Source organism: Leuciscus leuciscus (genome assembly GCF_965113295.1).
Source record: "Leuciscus leuciscus genome assembly, chromosome: 18".
Lineage (NCBI taxonomy): Eukaryota > Metazoa > Chordata > Actinopteri > Cypriniformes > Leuciscidae > Leuciscus > Leuciscus leuciscus.
The window spans coordinates 3,191,802-3,209,261 of NC_138742.1; the positions used below are offsets into that span (position 1 = coordinate 3,191,802).

A 17,460-nucleotide genomic window follows, 5' to 3' on the forward strand; every position below is an offset into this window, starting at 1 on the left:
CGCCTTACAGTTTTCTCTTAGATAATCAGTTATTTGTCACAACACGGAAGAAAAGATCTGTAGCGACTGTATCGCGAATGAATGTTCCCCGTGATCTTTGGCTTTACAGCGGGACTGTGCGCTGCTGACGTCAGAGAGCTGGAGGCTTCGGGGCTCGCTGTGAGAGTTGCTTGGCGACGATCATCAGGCCGAAAGCGTTTCAGCACGACATCCCAGAAACACACCCGTGTGTGTGTGTGTGTGTGTGTGTGTGTGTGTGTGTCATATTAGCATGCGTGAGTATGATGTAGTGCCCGGGGGTCAGAGGTCAGGCTGTCGTTGGCTGTGCTGTGAAGTCTGAGAGAGAGAGAGAGAGAGAGAGAGAGAGAGAGAGAGAGAGAGAGAGAGAGAGAGAGAGAGAGAGAGAGAGAGAGAGAGAGAGAGAGAGAGAGAGAGAGAGAGAGAGAGAGAGAGAGAGAGAGAGAGAGAGAGAGAGAGAGAGAGAGAGAGAGAGAGAGAGAGAGAGAGAGAGAGAGAGAAACACACTATTCTGTGTTTTCGAGTCTCTAAAACTTCCTGCTTTTAAACACAGCGATTAGACACTTGCTTTTGCAATAGAGGATTTTTTTCATGTTACGGTCGAGTGATTTTTTGTGTGTGAAAATATCTTAAAAAATAGGCTTGGTAAATTATCGGGCAAAAGTTTGGAATAATAAATACTTTTTTATGATTTTCAAATAAATATTTTCAAGGCTGCATTTATTTGATAAAAACTACAGTAAAAATAAAAAAAATAAAAAAAATTATTAGAATGTAAATCAGCTGTTTTCTATGTGAATATATAGTAAAGTGTAATTTATTCCTGCAATCAAATCATCCATCATTCAGTGTCTTCAGTGTCACATGATCCTTCACAAATCACTCTAATATGATGATTTGATGCTCAATTATTATTGGTGCTTATTAATAATAATAATTCTTATTATCATCAGTTTTGAAGGTTTTAAATGTCTCAGATCTCTTTGATAAATAGAAATGTAAAAAGAACTGCATTCATTTGAAATTTAAATCCTTTGTAACATAAATGTCAAAATTAAGTTATAATTATTGATCAAATAATTGCAGTTGTAATTTATATATATATATATATATATATATATATATATATATATTTATAATGGTTTTGTATCGCAGTTTCCACAAGGATACATACTGTTTTCAACACTGATAATAATCATAAATGTTTCTTGATCATCAAATCATCATATTAGAATGATTTGTGAAGGATCATGTGACACTGAAGACTGGAGTAATGATGCTGAAAATTCAGCTTTGATCACAGGAATAAATTACACTACTATATATTCACATAGAAAACAGATGATTTACATTCTAATAATATTTTACTATATTTTAGATCAAATAAATGCCGCTTTGGAGACCGAGTCTGATTTTGTGTCGTGCGTGTGTCTGTCGGTCCGTACGCAGGTTGAAAGGCCCGTGACCCGTGGTCATTGCTACGGAAACTCTCATCTGACGCCGAACTATTGTGTCTGCGCTCTCACAGGAGGACATAGTTCCTGAGCGCCGCCCGTTTCCAGGGGGAACTTTTATAGGGGGCGGAACCTGAAAGGGTCAGAGGTCACATCAGCCTGTTACTGTGAAGAGTGATGAGCTATAAAGAGGCCGACGATTAAACGCGACACAAAGCGCAAAAATGTGAGCGTGCATGTGACGTGTTCATGCTGAAGTGAAAGAGTCGGTGTGTATCAGCTGGAGAAATGAGAATCTGCGCTCAGTATGGAGGCCGTGACGTGTGTGAGGGGCGGGGCGTCGCCCACGGCAACCGTTAGCGATGTGTGACATCACAGCGATGTTTCTTAAAAGGCAGAGTGTTGCACCGGCTCCGACAGAGACCCGTCCTGAAGCCGTACAGGACAGAACCCGAGCCAGAACAGGACAGATATTTACTTCTCTTTAAAAACAAGGATGGCTTTTTCATCTCCTCTAAACTTTACCTCCTCTCTCCTCGTGTTTCTCATCATCACCGTGACAACGCAGGTAGAGGGACGGCCATCGGCACGCCAATCAGACGCACAGGTGAGGATTTCACTCCTGACTCGACCAATCGCGTGAGTTTGGGGGCGGGACTAGCTTGACTGATGGATGAATGACAGATCGGTGTTTGGGAAACCTGTTAGATAAAAGACATTGCTTGTGTGATTTGGTTCATTATATGCTGTATGCTGCCTATTACTTTTAAAAAATAGTGGCAATATTCCACGATAAACACCTCAAACAGTATTTGCTTTAGTTGAAGCCATCTAATCACATTATTTAAAGTCCCTCTGTAATCAATAATTGTATCCTCAATAAAACTCATCTTTGATCACCAAAAATACATATTTAAATTTTTTTTCCCCTTGAAAAATTTTCTTCATGCCTTAAAATAGCTTGAAGTATACGCAGTACTATGAATATGCAAATGAGCCCCGCCTCCACTCACTCACTCAGCTCAGAGATCCACTGGTTGACGATCACACGTTGATCTGATTGGTTACAAGGTAGTTTGTGACGTCAGAAACACCAGCGATTTCAAAGCGTGTTTCTGAGACTGTCTTTGGTTCACTGCAGTTTTAAGGAGGAAATACTCAGCAATGGTGTCGACTTATGAACTTACACATGCTTTGTCTTAAAGCATATTAAAAACACTGTATAGACATATAAAGCAGTGGAATTCCTGATGGAAAAACTACATTCACGTTCTCAAACTAGTCAAATATTTGTATGCATAATATGCTAATTGTTTCTACATACATAATCAACATCTTTAAATCAATACTTTCATATTTAATTCGATTATATCATTCGAATGTATATATCATATCATTGAAGTAATGAACAAACCAGTGAAGTTTTAAATATTGTTCTCAAAACATTAGCAAAAAAAAACAAAAAAACATTGTTCAATCATGGAATGCTTTTTCCTGAAACCTTTTTGTCTAAGTGTTCCCGAATGTTCATTCAGAAGTAACGTTCCCATAATGTTTGGACAACGGAATGTTACCTAAACGTTTAAAAAAAAAAAAAAAAAAATTCTTTACATATTTTGAACGTTGATTTTTATTTATAAATAAAGAATAAAATGAATAATTAAAACAATATTGCCACGAGAGTAAAGTAGCAGAAGAAGAAGTTACGAGCGAGATGGAAGAGCGCGAGGAAGTAGCCGTATAGGAACTTAACAAACACATGTATATTAAGATCAAGAGAGGAACTGGGAAATCAATCATGTAAAAAATATCCTTTCAAAGTGTCAGCTCTGGCTCTCTGGGCAGCTTAATATTAAACATTGTGGTTTTAACACCAATTAAGAAAACGAGCTCATGCGACATGAGAATATCAAACTTAGTTGACAGAAACAAGAAAGGAAATAGCATGAATAGCTTAATGGGAACGTTAGCATGTTCTCAGAAAACATTTTTGGGTTAAAGCCGTTCAGTTTTGAGTCAGATTTTCGAAACAATCTTTAGTTTCAAATCCAAGTTTGTAATATTGTGATTCTCCTCGTAGCTGGTTGGCTTGGTTCATGGGTTATTTAAAGGATAATCTACGTGGAATTTTGCCAACATTGACAAATTAAAACTGTTCTTGATGTTTGCAGCGCAATATTTGACCGGAAGGGTAACATTTACGGTTATTTCCCTCAGTTACGGCTCGTTAGGTCTAGCCTTCCGCTCGATCTGAGTCAGAGAAGTAGTGCGTATACGAGTACATTTATTTGAATGAATAATATAAAAAATTATCTGAATTCATATCGAGAGAGAGAGAGAGAGATGTGCGAATTACCTGCGAGTGCGAGCATCAGTTCAGCAGCAACGGTTTAATTGCACATCTACCAGCCAATCACAATCGAGTATTCAAACAGACCAAAGAAGCTCTTAACGAAGACATTTTAAAATCGTTATGGGAAAATGAATGGAAAAAATTGTCTGGTTGTCATCAGAAATATAAAATATTATTTGCCGTTTTAGTCTCTTTTTCTTTTTATAAAAATGGAGGGTCAAGTCTAGCGCTAGTCGAGTCACACACGAGCACGCTACTCTATAAATATATGATATTAATAGTACATGTAGTATTGCTATCTATTTGAAAATAGACATAATTTTGGTGATTCTGTCTTAAAATTACACACTTAAGCTTTCAACTTTTTTAGATGAGATTTTAGATTTAAAACGCAAAATTACTATTTTCTTTTCCACATTAGTAAGACATCCAGGTTTATTATATTTAACTAAGGGGTGTTTTCCCGACATTAAAACTGAAAACTTTTTATGCATTTTCGCCGTTCGTTTACACGACAACAGTGTTTTGTGGGCCTGAAAACACAAACTTTTGAAAACGGGTTAAAAAGTGCAAGTTTTTGAAAATGATATCATTATCATCTCTTGTTTAAAAGTACAAAAATGTGAATTTGTGAAAACAGTGACGTCATGCACATGCGTATTACGTGTTCAGTCTATATGAATAGAGTTTATTTTTATTTTTGCATAAAGTGACATCGCCATCTACTGGCCTGGCAGCAGAATACAGCGCTTTTAGCCGTTTTCGCGGATCCGGTTGAACGGGGATCGTTTTGACAACCTTGTCACCTGTACGCGAAAAACGTTTCCATGTTTAGTACATCTTTGTCGTGTTAACGTACCCTAAATATATGAGACAGTTCGAGTAGGATTGCGCTGTACTATTTGAATCGTCAAGTTGTTCCAGCATACAGAAAGTTGACATAGTATAAACTGTGTGCAGGTTCTGCAGGATTTGTTTGGGCTGAAGATCAGCTCTCTTCTATTGGCTCATCCAGAGGTCATGGAGGGGTCAGCAGACTCCGCCCCCCCGCTCTTGCCCCGCCCCCCGTCACGCGGATCAGCTCTCTTCTATTGGCTCATCCAGAGGTCATGGAGGGGTCAGCAGACTCCGCCCCCCCGCTCTTGCCCCGCCCCCCGTCACGCGGTGTCCTGGACGTCCTGAACTGGCACCGGAAGCTGCAGGGCCGGAGCCGGAAGGGAATGGCGCGGGGGTGCTTCGGGATGAAGGTGGACCGGATCGGGGTCATCAGCGGTCTGGGATGCTGACGCACACACAGGTACACATAAAATTATTAAAAGATGTTTGATATGTCCTAGGGCTGCACAATTAATTGCAATGAAGCCGCACGTGATTTGGCAAAGGCTGCGATTATTTTATGTGCAGTTTGTCAGTGCAGCGGCTGATCGTTAGTAAATACTCCATATGAACACCAGAGGGCGTCACACACACACACACACACACCAGATATCCATCTGAACACCAGAGGGCGTCACACACATAGATATCATATAATAAAGGCTAGATGTCTTACGGCGGAGTCACTTCCGGCATCACCGGCGGCCATCTTACCACAGGGAAGCTGTGAATTAAGGTGAGTGATCAGCACGCACACAAATCCTCTTTTCTCGCTGAAATCTTGACGGATTTACAAACGGTTTGGTTTCTTACAAACATTATTAACGTGGCTATAATTCTTTCATATGGAAGTCCATTGTTATAATTATTCATATGTATGCAGTGTCATAACTACATCTCTGACGTTTATAACAAACCAAACCGTTTGAAAATCGGTTGAAAATTGAGCAAGTTATGTTTTTTTAAAAGTACATGCACCATATTACGAGTGAGCGAGCACCCTGTGGTAAGATGGCCGCCGTGTGCGGACGTCGACCTCCATTGGCCAGCAGCGCGCACGAGACATCTAGCCTTTATTATATGATATCTATGGTCACACACACACACACGCACCAGATATCCATCTGAACACCAGAGGGCTTCTCACACACACACACACACACACACACACACACACACACACACACACACACACACACACACACACACACACACACACACATCCATACTTCCACTGTTGCCACTGTTGCCTTTGCCATTGCCATTGCCATTGCCTTTGCCATTGCCTTTGCCATTGCCTTTGCCATTGCCACTGTTGCCTTTGGCTTGCTCAGTTGGGGATATTTTGGGGATATTTAATTTAATTTTATCAATCAATAAATTCCACTAGAAACAAACCTTGTTGTATTATTTTAATTTAATACTGTGAAGCTGCTTTGATACAATCTGTATTGTGAAAAGCGCTATACAAATATACTAGACTTGACTTGACTTGACATCCATCTGAACACCAGAGGGCGTCTCACACACACACACACACACACACACACACACACACACACACACACACACACACACACACACACACACACACACACACACACACACACACACACACACACACACACACATCCATCTGAACACCAGAGGGCGTCTCACACACACACACACACACACACACACACACACACACACACACACACACACACACACACATCCATCTGAACACCAGAGGGCGTCTCACACACACACACACACACACACACACACACACACACACACACACACACACATCCATCTGAACACCAGAGGGCGTCTCACACACACACACACACACACACACACACACACACACACACACACACACACACACACACACACACACACACACACACACACACACACACACACACACACATCCATCTGAACACCAGAGGGCGTCTCACACACAAATGCCAAATATGCCCCGCAGCAGAAGTACGATAACACACATCATTCCAGGAAACCCCTATGGGCATCATCGCTGTCGCTGAATAAACAGAAGATCGAAACGCTTTGATTGATTAAACATGACTAATAAACACACGACTGCCTTATTCTTTGTTTGGAGTAAAAGCATGTTATTAAATGTTGATAAATGCTTCTCATGTTTGGAAAGATGTTTGACACGTGTTGCTTTTTCAAATGCACGTTATAAGCGACTCAAACTCACAGTGCTTTCAGAGTGAGCAGCGTTTACTGAGCCGTACGTCACTGACAAGCTGCACATAACTAATAATCACAGCATTTGCAATTTCAAAATCGCGATAAGCCAAATCGGTTGAAGTGTGATTACATGTAAATTGCGATTAGTATATTTGTACAAAGTATATTTGTGAACAATCATATGACAACCTGTTTATCACTGTGTGCTATTGTTATGACTAATTTTCTGCATGTGTGTGTGTGTGTGTGTGTGTGCAGGTGAACGCGAGGATCATGTGTTCGTCATACAGACCTTCACCTGCGAACATTACAGAATCCTTCTGCTCTGATGCTGCCTTCATAAGAGTGTTGGTGTTGTTTTAGCATCTGCTGGATCATTGTCAGTCCAAACGGCTGTAACGTGACCATCTACAACTACAACAAAACTCACAGTTTTGGCCTTTTACACTGAACGCAGAACTTGACATATTTGTCGTTTTAAGATGCTGAAGTTTTCTCAGCTGAGTGTGTGTATGTATTTGTGTTTGAGTGTGTGTGTGTGTGTGTGTGTGTGTGTGAGAGAGACCTCTGGCTGATTGTCCAGTCAGTTTTGTTTACTTTGTTTACCATGTTTGACTTGACAGAGCTTCTGTTCAGACATTTTTGTGAGTGGGAACTTGTTCTCAATATGTAACACAAGTTAAAACTTGTTTGTGTGATGTCCATAAATGTTATTTAACATCTAAATTAAAGGTGTTGTTGATTTTAAACCTGACTGATATGTGTGTGTGTCACTCAACAATTAAACTGCACAGATTCCCAACAGAAAACGATCAAATTTACAGTTATGCGTAATAATAAGTAACTGTCCAAATGTGGGATCTGTGAATATATATTAGATTAGATTAGATTAGATTCAACTTTATTGTCATTACACAAGTACAGGTACAAGGCAACGAAATGCAGTTTAGGTCTAACCAGAAGTGCAGTAGCAGCAAGTGCAGGATATACAGTGGTTCCATACGTGCAGAACATGGATATGTACTGAATAAATATAGAGTTGAATACTATTATAAACAAAAATTTACAGATAGATTTGTCCTATGAATATAATATACAGATAACTATTACTGTGAACAGAATTTACAGCTAGATATGTACTGAATATAATATACAGATGGCTAATACTATAAACAGAATTTTTACAGATAGATATGTACTGAATATAATATACAGATGGCTATTACTATAAACAGAATGTGAGCATAATATACAGATGGCTATTACTATAAACAGAATTTTACAAATAGATATATGTATAAGTTAGGCTAAAATAACTTATTTTACATATATAAATATATATAAAACACAGTCTAAATTTTACTCAAACACTTAATTTTATACACCCTAACTTTACAAACACACACACACACACAGTTTTATGTATGAATGTAAACAACCTACAAGTTACAAATACAAGGCTTTACATTGAAACAACATAAAATCTAAATCTAAAAAAGAGGGAAAACTATTATACAACGTTTCAAAGTTTTAGTTGATCTTTTTTATATATCTTTTTGTTATTTTTTATTGAGAACATTATATAAACAAAGAAGGAAACAGTCACAATGTAGAAATCAGAAAAGATTAGGCCTACATATCAAAGGAAAAGATGAAAATACTTACATATTTCATAGTAGTTTTCAAATATGTTTTTTGTTTATTCAATGCCATGAGAACAAGAGGTATTATATTATATTATATTATATTACATATTCACATTACACTAGCTAGTTTTCAAATATCTAATACATTATTAACGGTTCAGAGGAGCGACGTAAGGAGGAGGCGTGGCCTGCGTCAGGGTCACGTGACACCGCTGCTGTGCAGTGCTCGAGCGCCTGGAACGGATCCGAATCACCGCCACCGCACACAAACCCGCTCCGTCCACCGGCCCAGCGCGATCCTCCGCCTCCCGCGACGCGTCCCAGCAGCGGCAGCTTCAGCATCATGTCGGCGGTGCAGCGGATGAAAGTAGCAAACGAGAAACACAGCAAGACGATCACACAGAGAGGACACGTGCAGAAAACCACGGTACGCGCGCTCCCGCGGCTCACAGAGACATAACGCACGCGAACACGTAAAGTAATGCACAGTATATGGATTTACACACTACGCATATTTACGCTCACAACATCAGCACAAATAGATTCACACAAATACACGTTCACCACTAACAAAAAATACCATGCATTTTGCTATTAGTAACATATTATTCTGAAATATATCAGAAGTATGGAGTGCTGTTTGTGTCAAAAAGTGTCGACTGCTTCGTGCAATAAACAAATAGATTAGATAATAAAAAAAAAAGAGTTTTCTAAAACATTCAGATGCATTTATCTTTGTTATACTGTATAAACGTGAATGAATCTATATTTCATCTACGTGCTTTGTCATAATATTCAGAGTTTTAATTTAGAATGTTAAGAAAACTATGGAAGCTTGTTTCCGCCACAGAATAAAACAATATAAAAAATAATTACGACTTTTTATCTCACAATTCTGACACTTTTTCTTGCAATTACAAGTTTACATCTCGCATTTCTGACCTTTTTCTCAAAATTGCATGATATATAAACTTGCAATAGCCTGTTATATAGTCAGAATTGTGAGATTATATCTCTATACTATCTATATAATTCGGACTTTATTTCCCGCAATTGCGACTTCTGCAATTCAGACTTTTTTTTCTTCTTCCAATTCTGAGTTTATATCTTGCAATTCTGAGAAAAAAGTCACAATAGCGAGATGTAAACTCACAATTATCTTTTAAGTTGTTTTTTTCTATGACGGAAACAAGCATCCAAAGAAAACTCATTTCAAAAGTCTAAATGTTCTGTTTGTTTATCGGGATATCTGTAAAATGAGTTTCAGAAAACAACAGAAATAACTGGTAATGCAGTGCGAATAATAACATTTTCAAAGTTTCAACTTAAATTTTGTCTTCCAACAATGGCAGTGTTTTATTTTTACATTTGATCATTCAATTTCTATAGTAGGCTATTAGCTGAAAATAGGGCGATATTGAAGAAAAATGCGATAACATTAAATAATGTGATGTTCGATATGCGACACGATAATGCTTAAAGTGTGTAAAATAAACAAATTATCTTTAAAATATATTCAAAATCATATGACCTACATACGTGTTTCACATTGTTTTTGTGAGAAGAAAACATCCCTACAGCTTCTGAAAGTGAACATCAGTGTTTTACTGTATATAAGAAGTGTTATTTTAACATCAGTGTAAACCTCGGGGTTTAGGGGTTCAGGTTATCCTACATTAGGGTTATTAAACAACACAAACTGAATAATCAAATGTAAAAATAAAACACTGCTTAGTTTTCACTGTATGAATTAAATATATCCTGATTCTTATTAAAGCTACAGAAGTTATTCAGCCGAGAGTGAGTGATTTTCTCTTCATCTTTTCTTCATGACCCCAGTTATTGCAAGCCGTTGCGATATTCATATCACGATATATACATCTGCGATATTTCGATATATTGTGCGGCCCTAGTTGAAAACTGTGGTGGTCAGACTTGCATTAAAAGCTATTTTATTTGTATCCTTTTTCTCTTGAATTTGTCCTATTGTTTGTGTTATATTACTGACGGTTTACTTTCCTTCAATAAAATAATCAAATTCTTGAGAGCTTTTTTGCTTGCATTAGTTAGTCTGGTATAGATTGTGTATAGATTTATTAAATAGACCTATCATATAGCATATATATTAATGTACTGTTTTATTGTAAATAATGTACTGTTTATATAGGCTATTTTAATTTTAAAAAGTTGCATTTGTTCTTTGTAAGCATACTTTTAATTAAAATCAGTTTATTTGTAATTAATAAAGACTATGCAGTGACTATTTTAACATTTGATTTTTCAATTTCTGTATTATGTCGTACTTGAACGCTACTGTTAAAAAATAAAGCACTGTTCATTTTTTTTTCCTTATGTTGTATTTGTTCTGCCTTTTGTTATTTGCATCTTTATTATTATTTTTAATAACAAAAATAAAATAACTAAGAACGATATTGTGATTATTAATATAATTATAATTTTTTAGGGATGCACCGATATATCGGCCAATAATCGGTTTCGGCCGATAATAGCAATTATTTTCACTATTGGCCATGTGCATGTTTCCGTTAAGAAACAAAGTCTAAGCTTTCAAATTTTGTCAATTTTAACACAAAAATTCAAACATTAAATTGTGTTTTCATGCTCTTAAAGGTAGGCTTGGCCTTTTTTTTTTTCATAAACACTTTTTGTTATTCTGGTTTAAACCCTTCACATCCTGATAGCAATCAATAATAGAAGTGGTCTAAATATTTTCTTTAAAATTACATACATCTGTGGAAGTCTCAGGAACAAAAAACGTTCGTCCAATCATTGAATTTGTTTCTCTGGCAACACTATCAACGGCAGAATAAATCTGAAGCAGTCAGGTGGTACAAGAGCTCTGTGAGCTGTTAATGTTCATCATTATTGTAATAGTGTGTGAGTGTTTTGGTAGTTTAACGCCGTCTCTTGTGACGGTTTGCAGACTCTGTTTGAAAGATACAGAACAACTTACTGAAACTGATCATGTCTCAATCGCGGAAAGACGTCAATAAAACAGCTTGTGAAAACTGTCACTTAACATTGCTTTTACCTCAGGAAAGTTATCCAATGTCAATATATGTCGCTATCTTGATGAAAATTACTAATATAAGATTTTCTCCTATTCGTGTTAATTGTGATTACAATATTGATCAAAATCAACATGAGAGTGATTTTTTTTTGCCATTATTAATCAGCCCTAATAACAGCAGTCATAAGATATTTTTTATCCACCTATTTTTATGCAAATTCTGGGATATTGCATAAAAAAACGCATAAATTCTAAAAATGCGCATAAAAAAACTGGTTCAAATATTTTTTTATCCGATAAGAAGACGTGCATAAACAACGACGAAAACATATTTACTGAATAAATCCATCAATGCTCAACAATAAACTCATGTGACTGCCTCAATAGAGGCTATGATTGGATAACTGGACTAACTAGCGGACCAATCGCGTCGCAACATCTCAAATGTTGGTTTGTTGGTTCTGAAACACCTGAGCCAAAGTCTGTCAGCAGAATAACTGGTCATTAGACTTTTCACAAGTTCGCAGTGACTATCGACATGGACGAATGGATGTATTACAAAGCAGTCGAGTCCTTTTTGTCACAAATGGAGCCCCATACACTGAAAGCTGTGCTGTGATTGGATGTTTGAGCAGTAGATGTGATGAATGTGTGTTTGTCCTGCAGCGTGTGGTGAGTGAGGAGAAGTCTCCGGTGGGTCCGTGGCTCCTCGCACTCTTTGTGTTTGTGGTCTGTGGCTCAGGTGAGATGAGAAAACAGCTCAACGTTTATTCTTCAAGATGCATCTATCGTTGTATCTATCCTTGCATCTATCGTTGCATCTATATCATTGTATCTATCGTTGCATCTATATCATTGCATCTATCCTTGCATCTATGGTTGCATCTGTCGTTGTATCTATCGTTGCATCTATCGTTGCATATCTATCGTTGCATATCTATTGTTGCATCTATCGTTGTATCTATCCTTGCATCTATCGTTGCATCTATATCATTGTATCTATCGTTGCATCTATATCATTGCATATATCCTTGCATCTATGGTTGCATCTGTCGTTGTATCTATCGTTGCATATCTATCGTTGCATATCTATCGTTGCATATCTATTGTTGCATATCTATTGTTGCATCTATCCTTGCATCTATCTTTGATTCTATCTTTGCATCTATCGTTGCATATCTATCGTTGCATCTATCCTTGCATCTATGGTTGCATCTGTCGTATCTATCGTTGTATCTTTTTTCATTCTATTGTTGCATCTATCGTATCTATCGTTGCATCTACCATTGTAGCATTGTATCGTTGCATCTATCGTATCATTCTATCATTGCATCTATATCGTATCTATCATTGTATCATATCGTTTTATCGTTGCATCTATCGTTGTATCATTGTATCGTTCTATCGTTGCATGTATCGTTGCATGTATCGTTGCATGTATCGTTGCATGTATCGTTGCATGTATCGTTGCATGTATCGTTGCATGTATATCGTTGCATCTATAGTTGCATCTATCGTTGCATGTATATCGTTGCATGTATACCGTTGCATATGTATCGTTGCATCTATAGTTGCATGTATATCGTTGCATGTATCGTTGCATGTACAGTGAGGAAAATAAGTATTTGAACACCCTGCTATTTTGCAAGTTCATGTTCATGTATTTTGCAAGTTCACCCTGCTATTTTGCAAAATCATGGAGGGGTCTGAAATTGTCATCGTAGGTGCATGTCCACTGTGAAAGACAGAAATCACAATGTATGATTTTTTAACTATTTATTTGTATGATACAGCTGCAAATAAGTATTTGAACACCTGAGAAAATCAATGTTAATATTTGGTACAGTAGCCTTTGTTTGCAATTACAGAGGTCAAACGTTTCCTGTAGTTTTTCACCAGGTTTGCACACACTGCAGGAGGGATTTTGGCCCACTCCTCCACACAGATCTTCTCTAGATCAGTCAGGTTTCTGGGCTGTCGCTGAGAAACACGGAGTTTGAGCTCCCTCCAAAGATTCTCTATTGGGTTTAGGTCTGGAGACTGGCTAGGCCACGCCAGAACCTTGATATGCTTCTTACAGAGCCACTCCTTGGTTATCCTGGCTGTGTGCTTCGGGTCATTGTCATGTTGGAAGACCCAGCCTCGACCCATCTTCAATGCTCTAACTGAGGGAAGGAGGTTGTTCCCCAAAATCTCGCAATACATGGCCCCGGTCATCCTCTCCTTAATACAGTGCAGTCGCCCTGTCCCATGTGCAGAAAAACACCCCCAAAGCATGATGCTACCACCCCCATGCTTCACAGTAGGGATGGTGTTCTTGGGATGGTACTCATCATTCTTCTTCCTCCAAACACGGTTAGTGGAATTATGACCAAAAAGTTCTATTTTGGTCTCATCTGACCACATGACTTTCTCCCATGACTCCTCTGGATCATCCAAATGGTCATTGGCAAACTTAAGACGGGCCTTGACATGTGCTGGTTTAAATACCATAGCAAGTGCTTACAAGCACTTGCTATGGTATTCCGCCATACAATATAGTTATCCATTTTACACGCTTAGAAAAGCGCAACGTTTTGTTTTGTGTCACCGTCCTAGGTCGAGTTACACTACGCGAGTAACTGTATTTAAATAGGGAAAACGTGGAGGTGTTTGGTAGCTTCTCTGCTTGGCCCATATTGAATGAACTGGGCTAAGCTAAGTGCTAACAAAGTTTCGCCGCAAGACAGAGCGGTTGAGCGCACGCACTGAGACGAGAGAGGTATGTATCAACTCATCTTAGTTAAGGGAATAACATAGTTTAATATGAAAAATCGGTGGAGTATCCCTTTAAGCAGGGGAACCTTCCGTGCCATGCATGATTTCAAACCATGACGTCTTAGTGTATTACCAACAGTAACCTTGGAAACGGTGGTCCCAGCTCTTTTCAGGTCATTGGCCAGCTCCTCCCGTGTAGTTCTGGGCTGATTTCTCACCTTTCTTAAGATCATTGAGACCCCACGAGGTGAGATCTTGCATGGAGCCCCAGTCCGAGAGAGATTGACAGTCATGTTTAGCTTCTTCCATTTTCTAATGATTGCTCCAACAGTGGACCTTTTTTCACCAAGCTGCTTGGCAATTTCCCCGTAGCCCTTTCCAGCCTTGTGGAGGTGTACAATTTTGTCTCTAGTGTCTTTGGACAGCTCTTTGGTCTTGGCCATGTTAGTAGTTGGATTCTTACTGATTGTATGGGGTGGACAGGTGTCTTTATGCAGCTAACGACCTCAAACAGGTGCATCTAATTTAGGATAATAAATGGAGTGGAGGTGGACATTTTAAAGGCAGACTAACAGGTCTTTGAGGGTCAGAATTCTAGCTGATAGACAGGTGTTCAAATACTTATTTGCAGCTGTATCATACAAATAAATAGTTAAAAAATCATATATTGTGATTTCTGGATTTTTTTTTTTTAGATGATGTCTCTCACAGTGGACATGCACCTACGATGACAATTTCAGACCCCTCCATGATTTCTAAGTGGGAGAACTTGCAAAATAGCTGGGTGTTCAAATACTTATTTTCCTCACTTTATATCGTTGCATGTATATCGTTGCATATCTATCGTTGCATCTATCGTTGTATCATTGTATCGTTCTATCGTTGCATCTATCGTTGCATATCTATCGTTGCATATCTATCGTTGCATATCTATCGTTGCATGTATCGTTGCATGTATATCGTTGCATCTATCGTTGCATATCTATCGTTGTATCGTTCTATCGTTGCATGTATATCGTTGCATATCTATCGTTGCATCTATCGTATCCTTGCATCTATTGTTGCATCTATCGTCGCATGCTATTATTTATTTCATTTTTGAATGTGTAAACTGTGGTATTGTCATTTTGTGATTCTTTTGTGTGAAACTTTACTTGCTGCCGTCTTGACCAGGTCTCTCTGGAAGAAGAGATAGTAATATCTCAGTGTGATTCTCCTGGTTAAATAAAGGATAAATAAAATGTATTGTTGCATCTATCGTTGCATTTAATAATAAAAGACAACATACAATAAGAATACTTCATAAAATTAATTATAATAATAATATTAATACTTGAATCCAACCAGGCATTTAGATGTAACTTAAAGCTTTAGTTGCTCGTTGTGCAGTGTGTTGAACACAGACTCCGCTGTTGAGGGAAACATGATACTGGTTTGTTGTTTCCACACTAACTTTGAATATGATCCAGTAGATATGCTTTATCTCAGATCTCGCTGATGTTTCAGACCAAACTTTCCACCCGCATGAATAACGCCACGGTGTTTATTTACCTCGCGTCTGCTCTGTGTGCGACCATTCAGGAGATTTACATGCTGTCAGTAATGAGACTGTTGCTTCACAGATCTCACATGTAAATCCTATGGCTTTCAACAGCGAAGAATCATTTCACTGTTTAGATTGAAACTTTAGTGTGTGTTTCATATCAATAATACACAGTTGTTTCAGTGATCAGTCATATATTTCATTGTCATTGTCATTGTCACCAATATGTTTGTCTCACAGTGTTTGAATTTTCACTGCAAAAAGATTTTAAAACGAAACGTTTAATAACGCGTGTCAAAATATGCAATATATATTGTTCATTTTAATCATGCAACCAATAAAATATGATATTTTGGGTCACATGTCTTGCAAAATGTGCAGTTTGCATTGCTCTTGTGACGTGAACAGGCTTTAATATGTATTACATATTTCTGTATTAATATTATCTTTTAATATTATATCTCTCTTTCACTTTTAGCCATCTTCCAGATCATCCAGAGCATCAGGCAGGGAATGTGAGCGCCGTCTGAAGCCGCTCGCGCTGATCTTCCATGGAGACGCTTCCTTCTTCGGTTCATCTGTTAGTTTTTGTTTACAGCTGATTTCAGTTCTGTGTGTGTGTGTGTGTGTGTGTGTGTGTTCAACGGTTGGACCGTCTCAAGCATGACAGGGTTTTAATTCTTCTTTGTGTCGGCTGCTCCTCAGGACACTCTGATTTTAGTTTCATTGTTCAGTTTCCTCTGATTTGTGTCGTTTTCAATGTGTGTTTCCATCAAAAGTGGCGAATTTAACGTGTGCGCTACATTGGAATATCGCCTAAAACATTTGCGTTTCCTTCCCATGTGTTCAAGAGAACAAAAACATCATGTTCTGGGAAATTGCAACAAAATATCAATAATAAATATTTCTGCAATCATGCAATTTTTTCCTCCGTCAGACGAAACGCAAAAATGCTGTGATGCGATTGGTCCGCTGGTTAGTCCGGTTATCCAATCACAGCCTCTGCTGAGTTTGTTGTTCCTAATCGAGTGATTTATTCGGTAAATGTGTTTCCATCGTAGTTTATGCATATCTGAGTTTTATTTATAGTTATATATTATCGGATAAAACATTTATCCACCTCAATTGAGCGCATACTTTTTTTTTTTTTTTATGCGCATTTTTTGAATTTATGCGCATTTCGGCATTTCTGTCCAGCATTTTGTTACAAAAAAAATGCGATATCCCAAAATGTGCATAAAAATAAGGAAGGAAACGGCTATTTATGAGATTTTGTATGAACTCAGAGAAATGTGTATATTCAGACATCAGTGGCCATATGAGTCTGCACCTCCGTCTCGGACAGGAAACTGATGATCTGGAATAATGATTTTATACAAATAAAGGATATTTTCTCTATCGGCACTGTGCTTTACTTATTATTTTGGGGGTTTTCTATGAGGTATATTTCCAAAAGTATGTGATTCTGACTAATTGGTTTGCATTTCTGAGGTAAAATCTTTAAAGTGGACAGGAAATTAAAATTAATCTATTTGCTAAATGTACGTTATACATATAACATATTGCATATGTTATTT

The 17,460-nt window shown here is 37.9% G+C and overlaps 2 protein-coding genes across 2 annotated transcripts; both read left to right on the forward strand.

The window, feature by feature from the left end:
* The first annotated feature begins 1,196 nt into the window (after positions 1-1,196).
* On the forward strand, positions 1,197-7,660 carry LOC309480258 (C-type natriuretic peptide 2-like). Its single transcript, XM_082144669.1, is given in 4 exon segments — positions 1,197-2,079; positions 4,786-4,989; positions 4,992-5,122; positions 7,165-7,660. Coding segments are annotated over 3 exon segments (435 nt in total). The 5' UTR covers positions 1,197-1,968; the 3' UTR covers positions 5,112-5,122; positions 7,165-7,660.
* Positions 7,661-8,741: 1,081 nt separating this feature from the next.
* On the forward strand, positions 8,742-17,281 carry LOC309481001 (stress-associated endoplasmic reticulum protein 1). The gene is made up of 3 exons (XM_082145786.1): positions 8,742-8,979; positions 12,250-12,325; positions 16,362-17,281. The coding sequence occupies exons 1-3, from the start codon at positions 8,896-8,898 to the stop codon at positions 16,400-16,402; spliced, it is 201 nt and encodes a 66-aa protein (XP_082001912.1). The 5' UTR covers positions 8,742-8,895; the 3' UTR covers positions 16,403-17,281.
* The last annotated feature ends 179 nt before the right edge of the window (positions 17,282-17,460 follow it).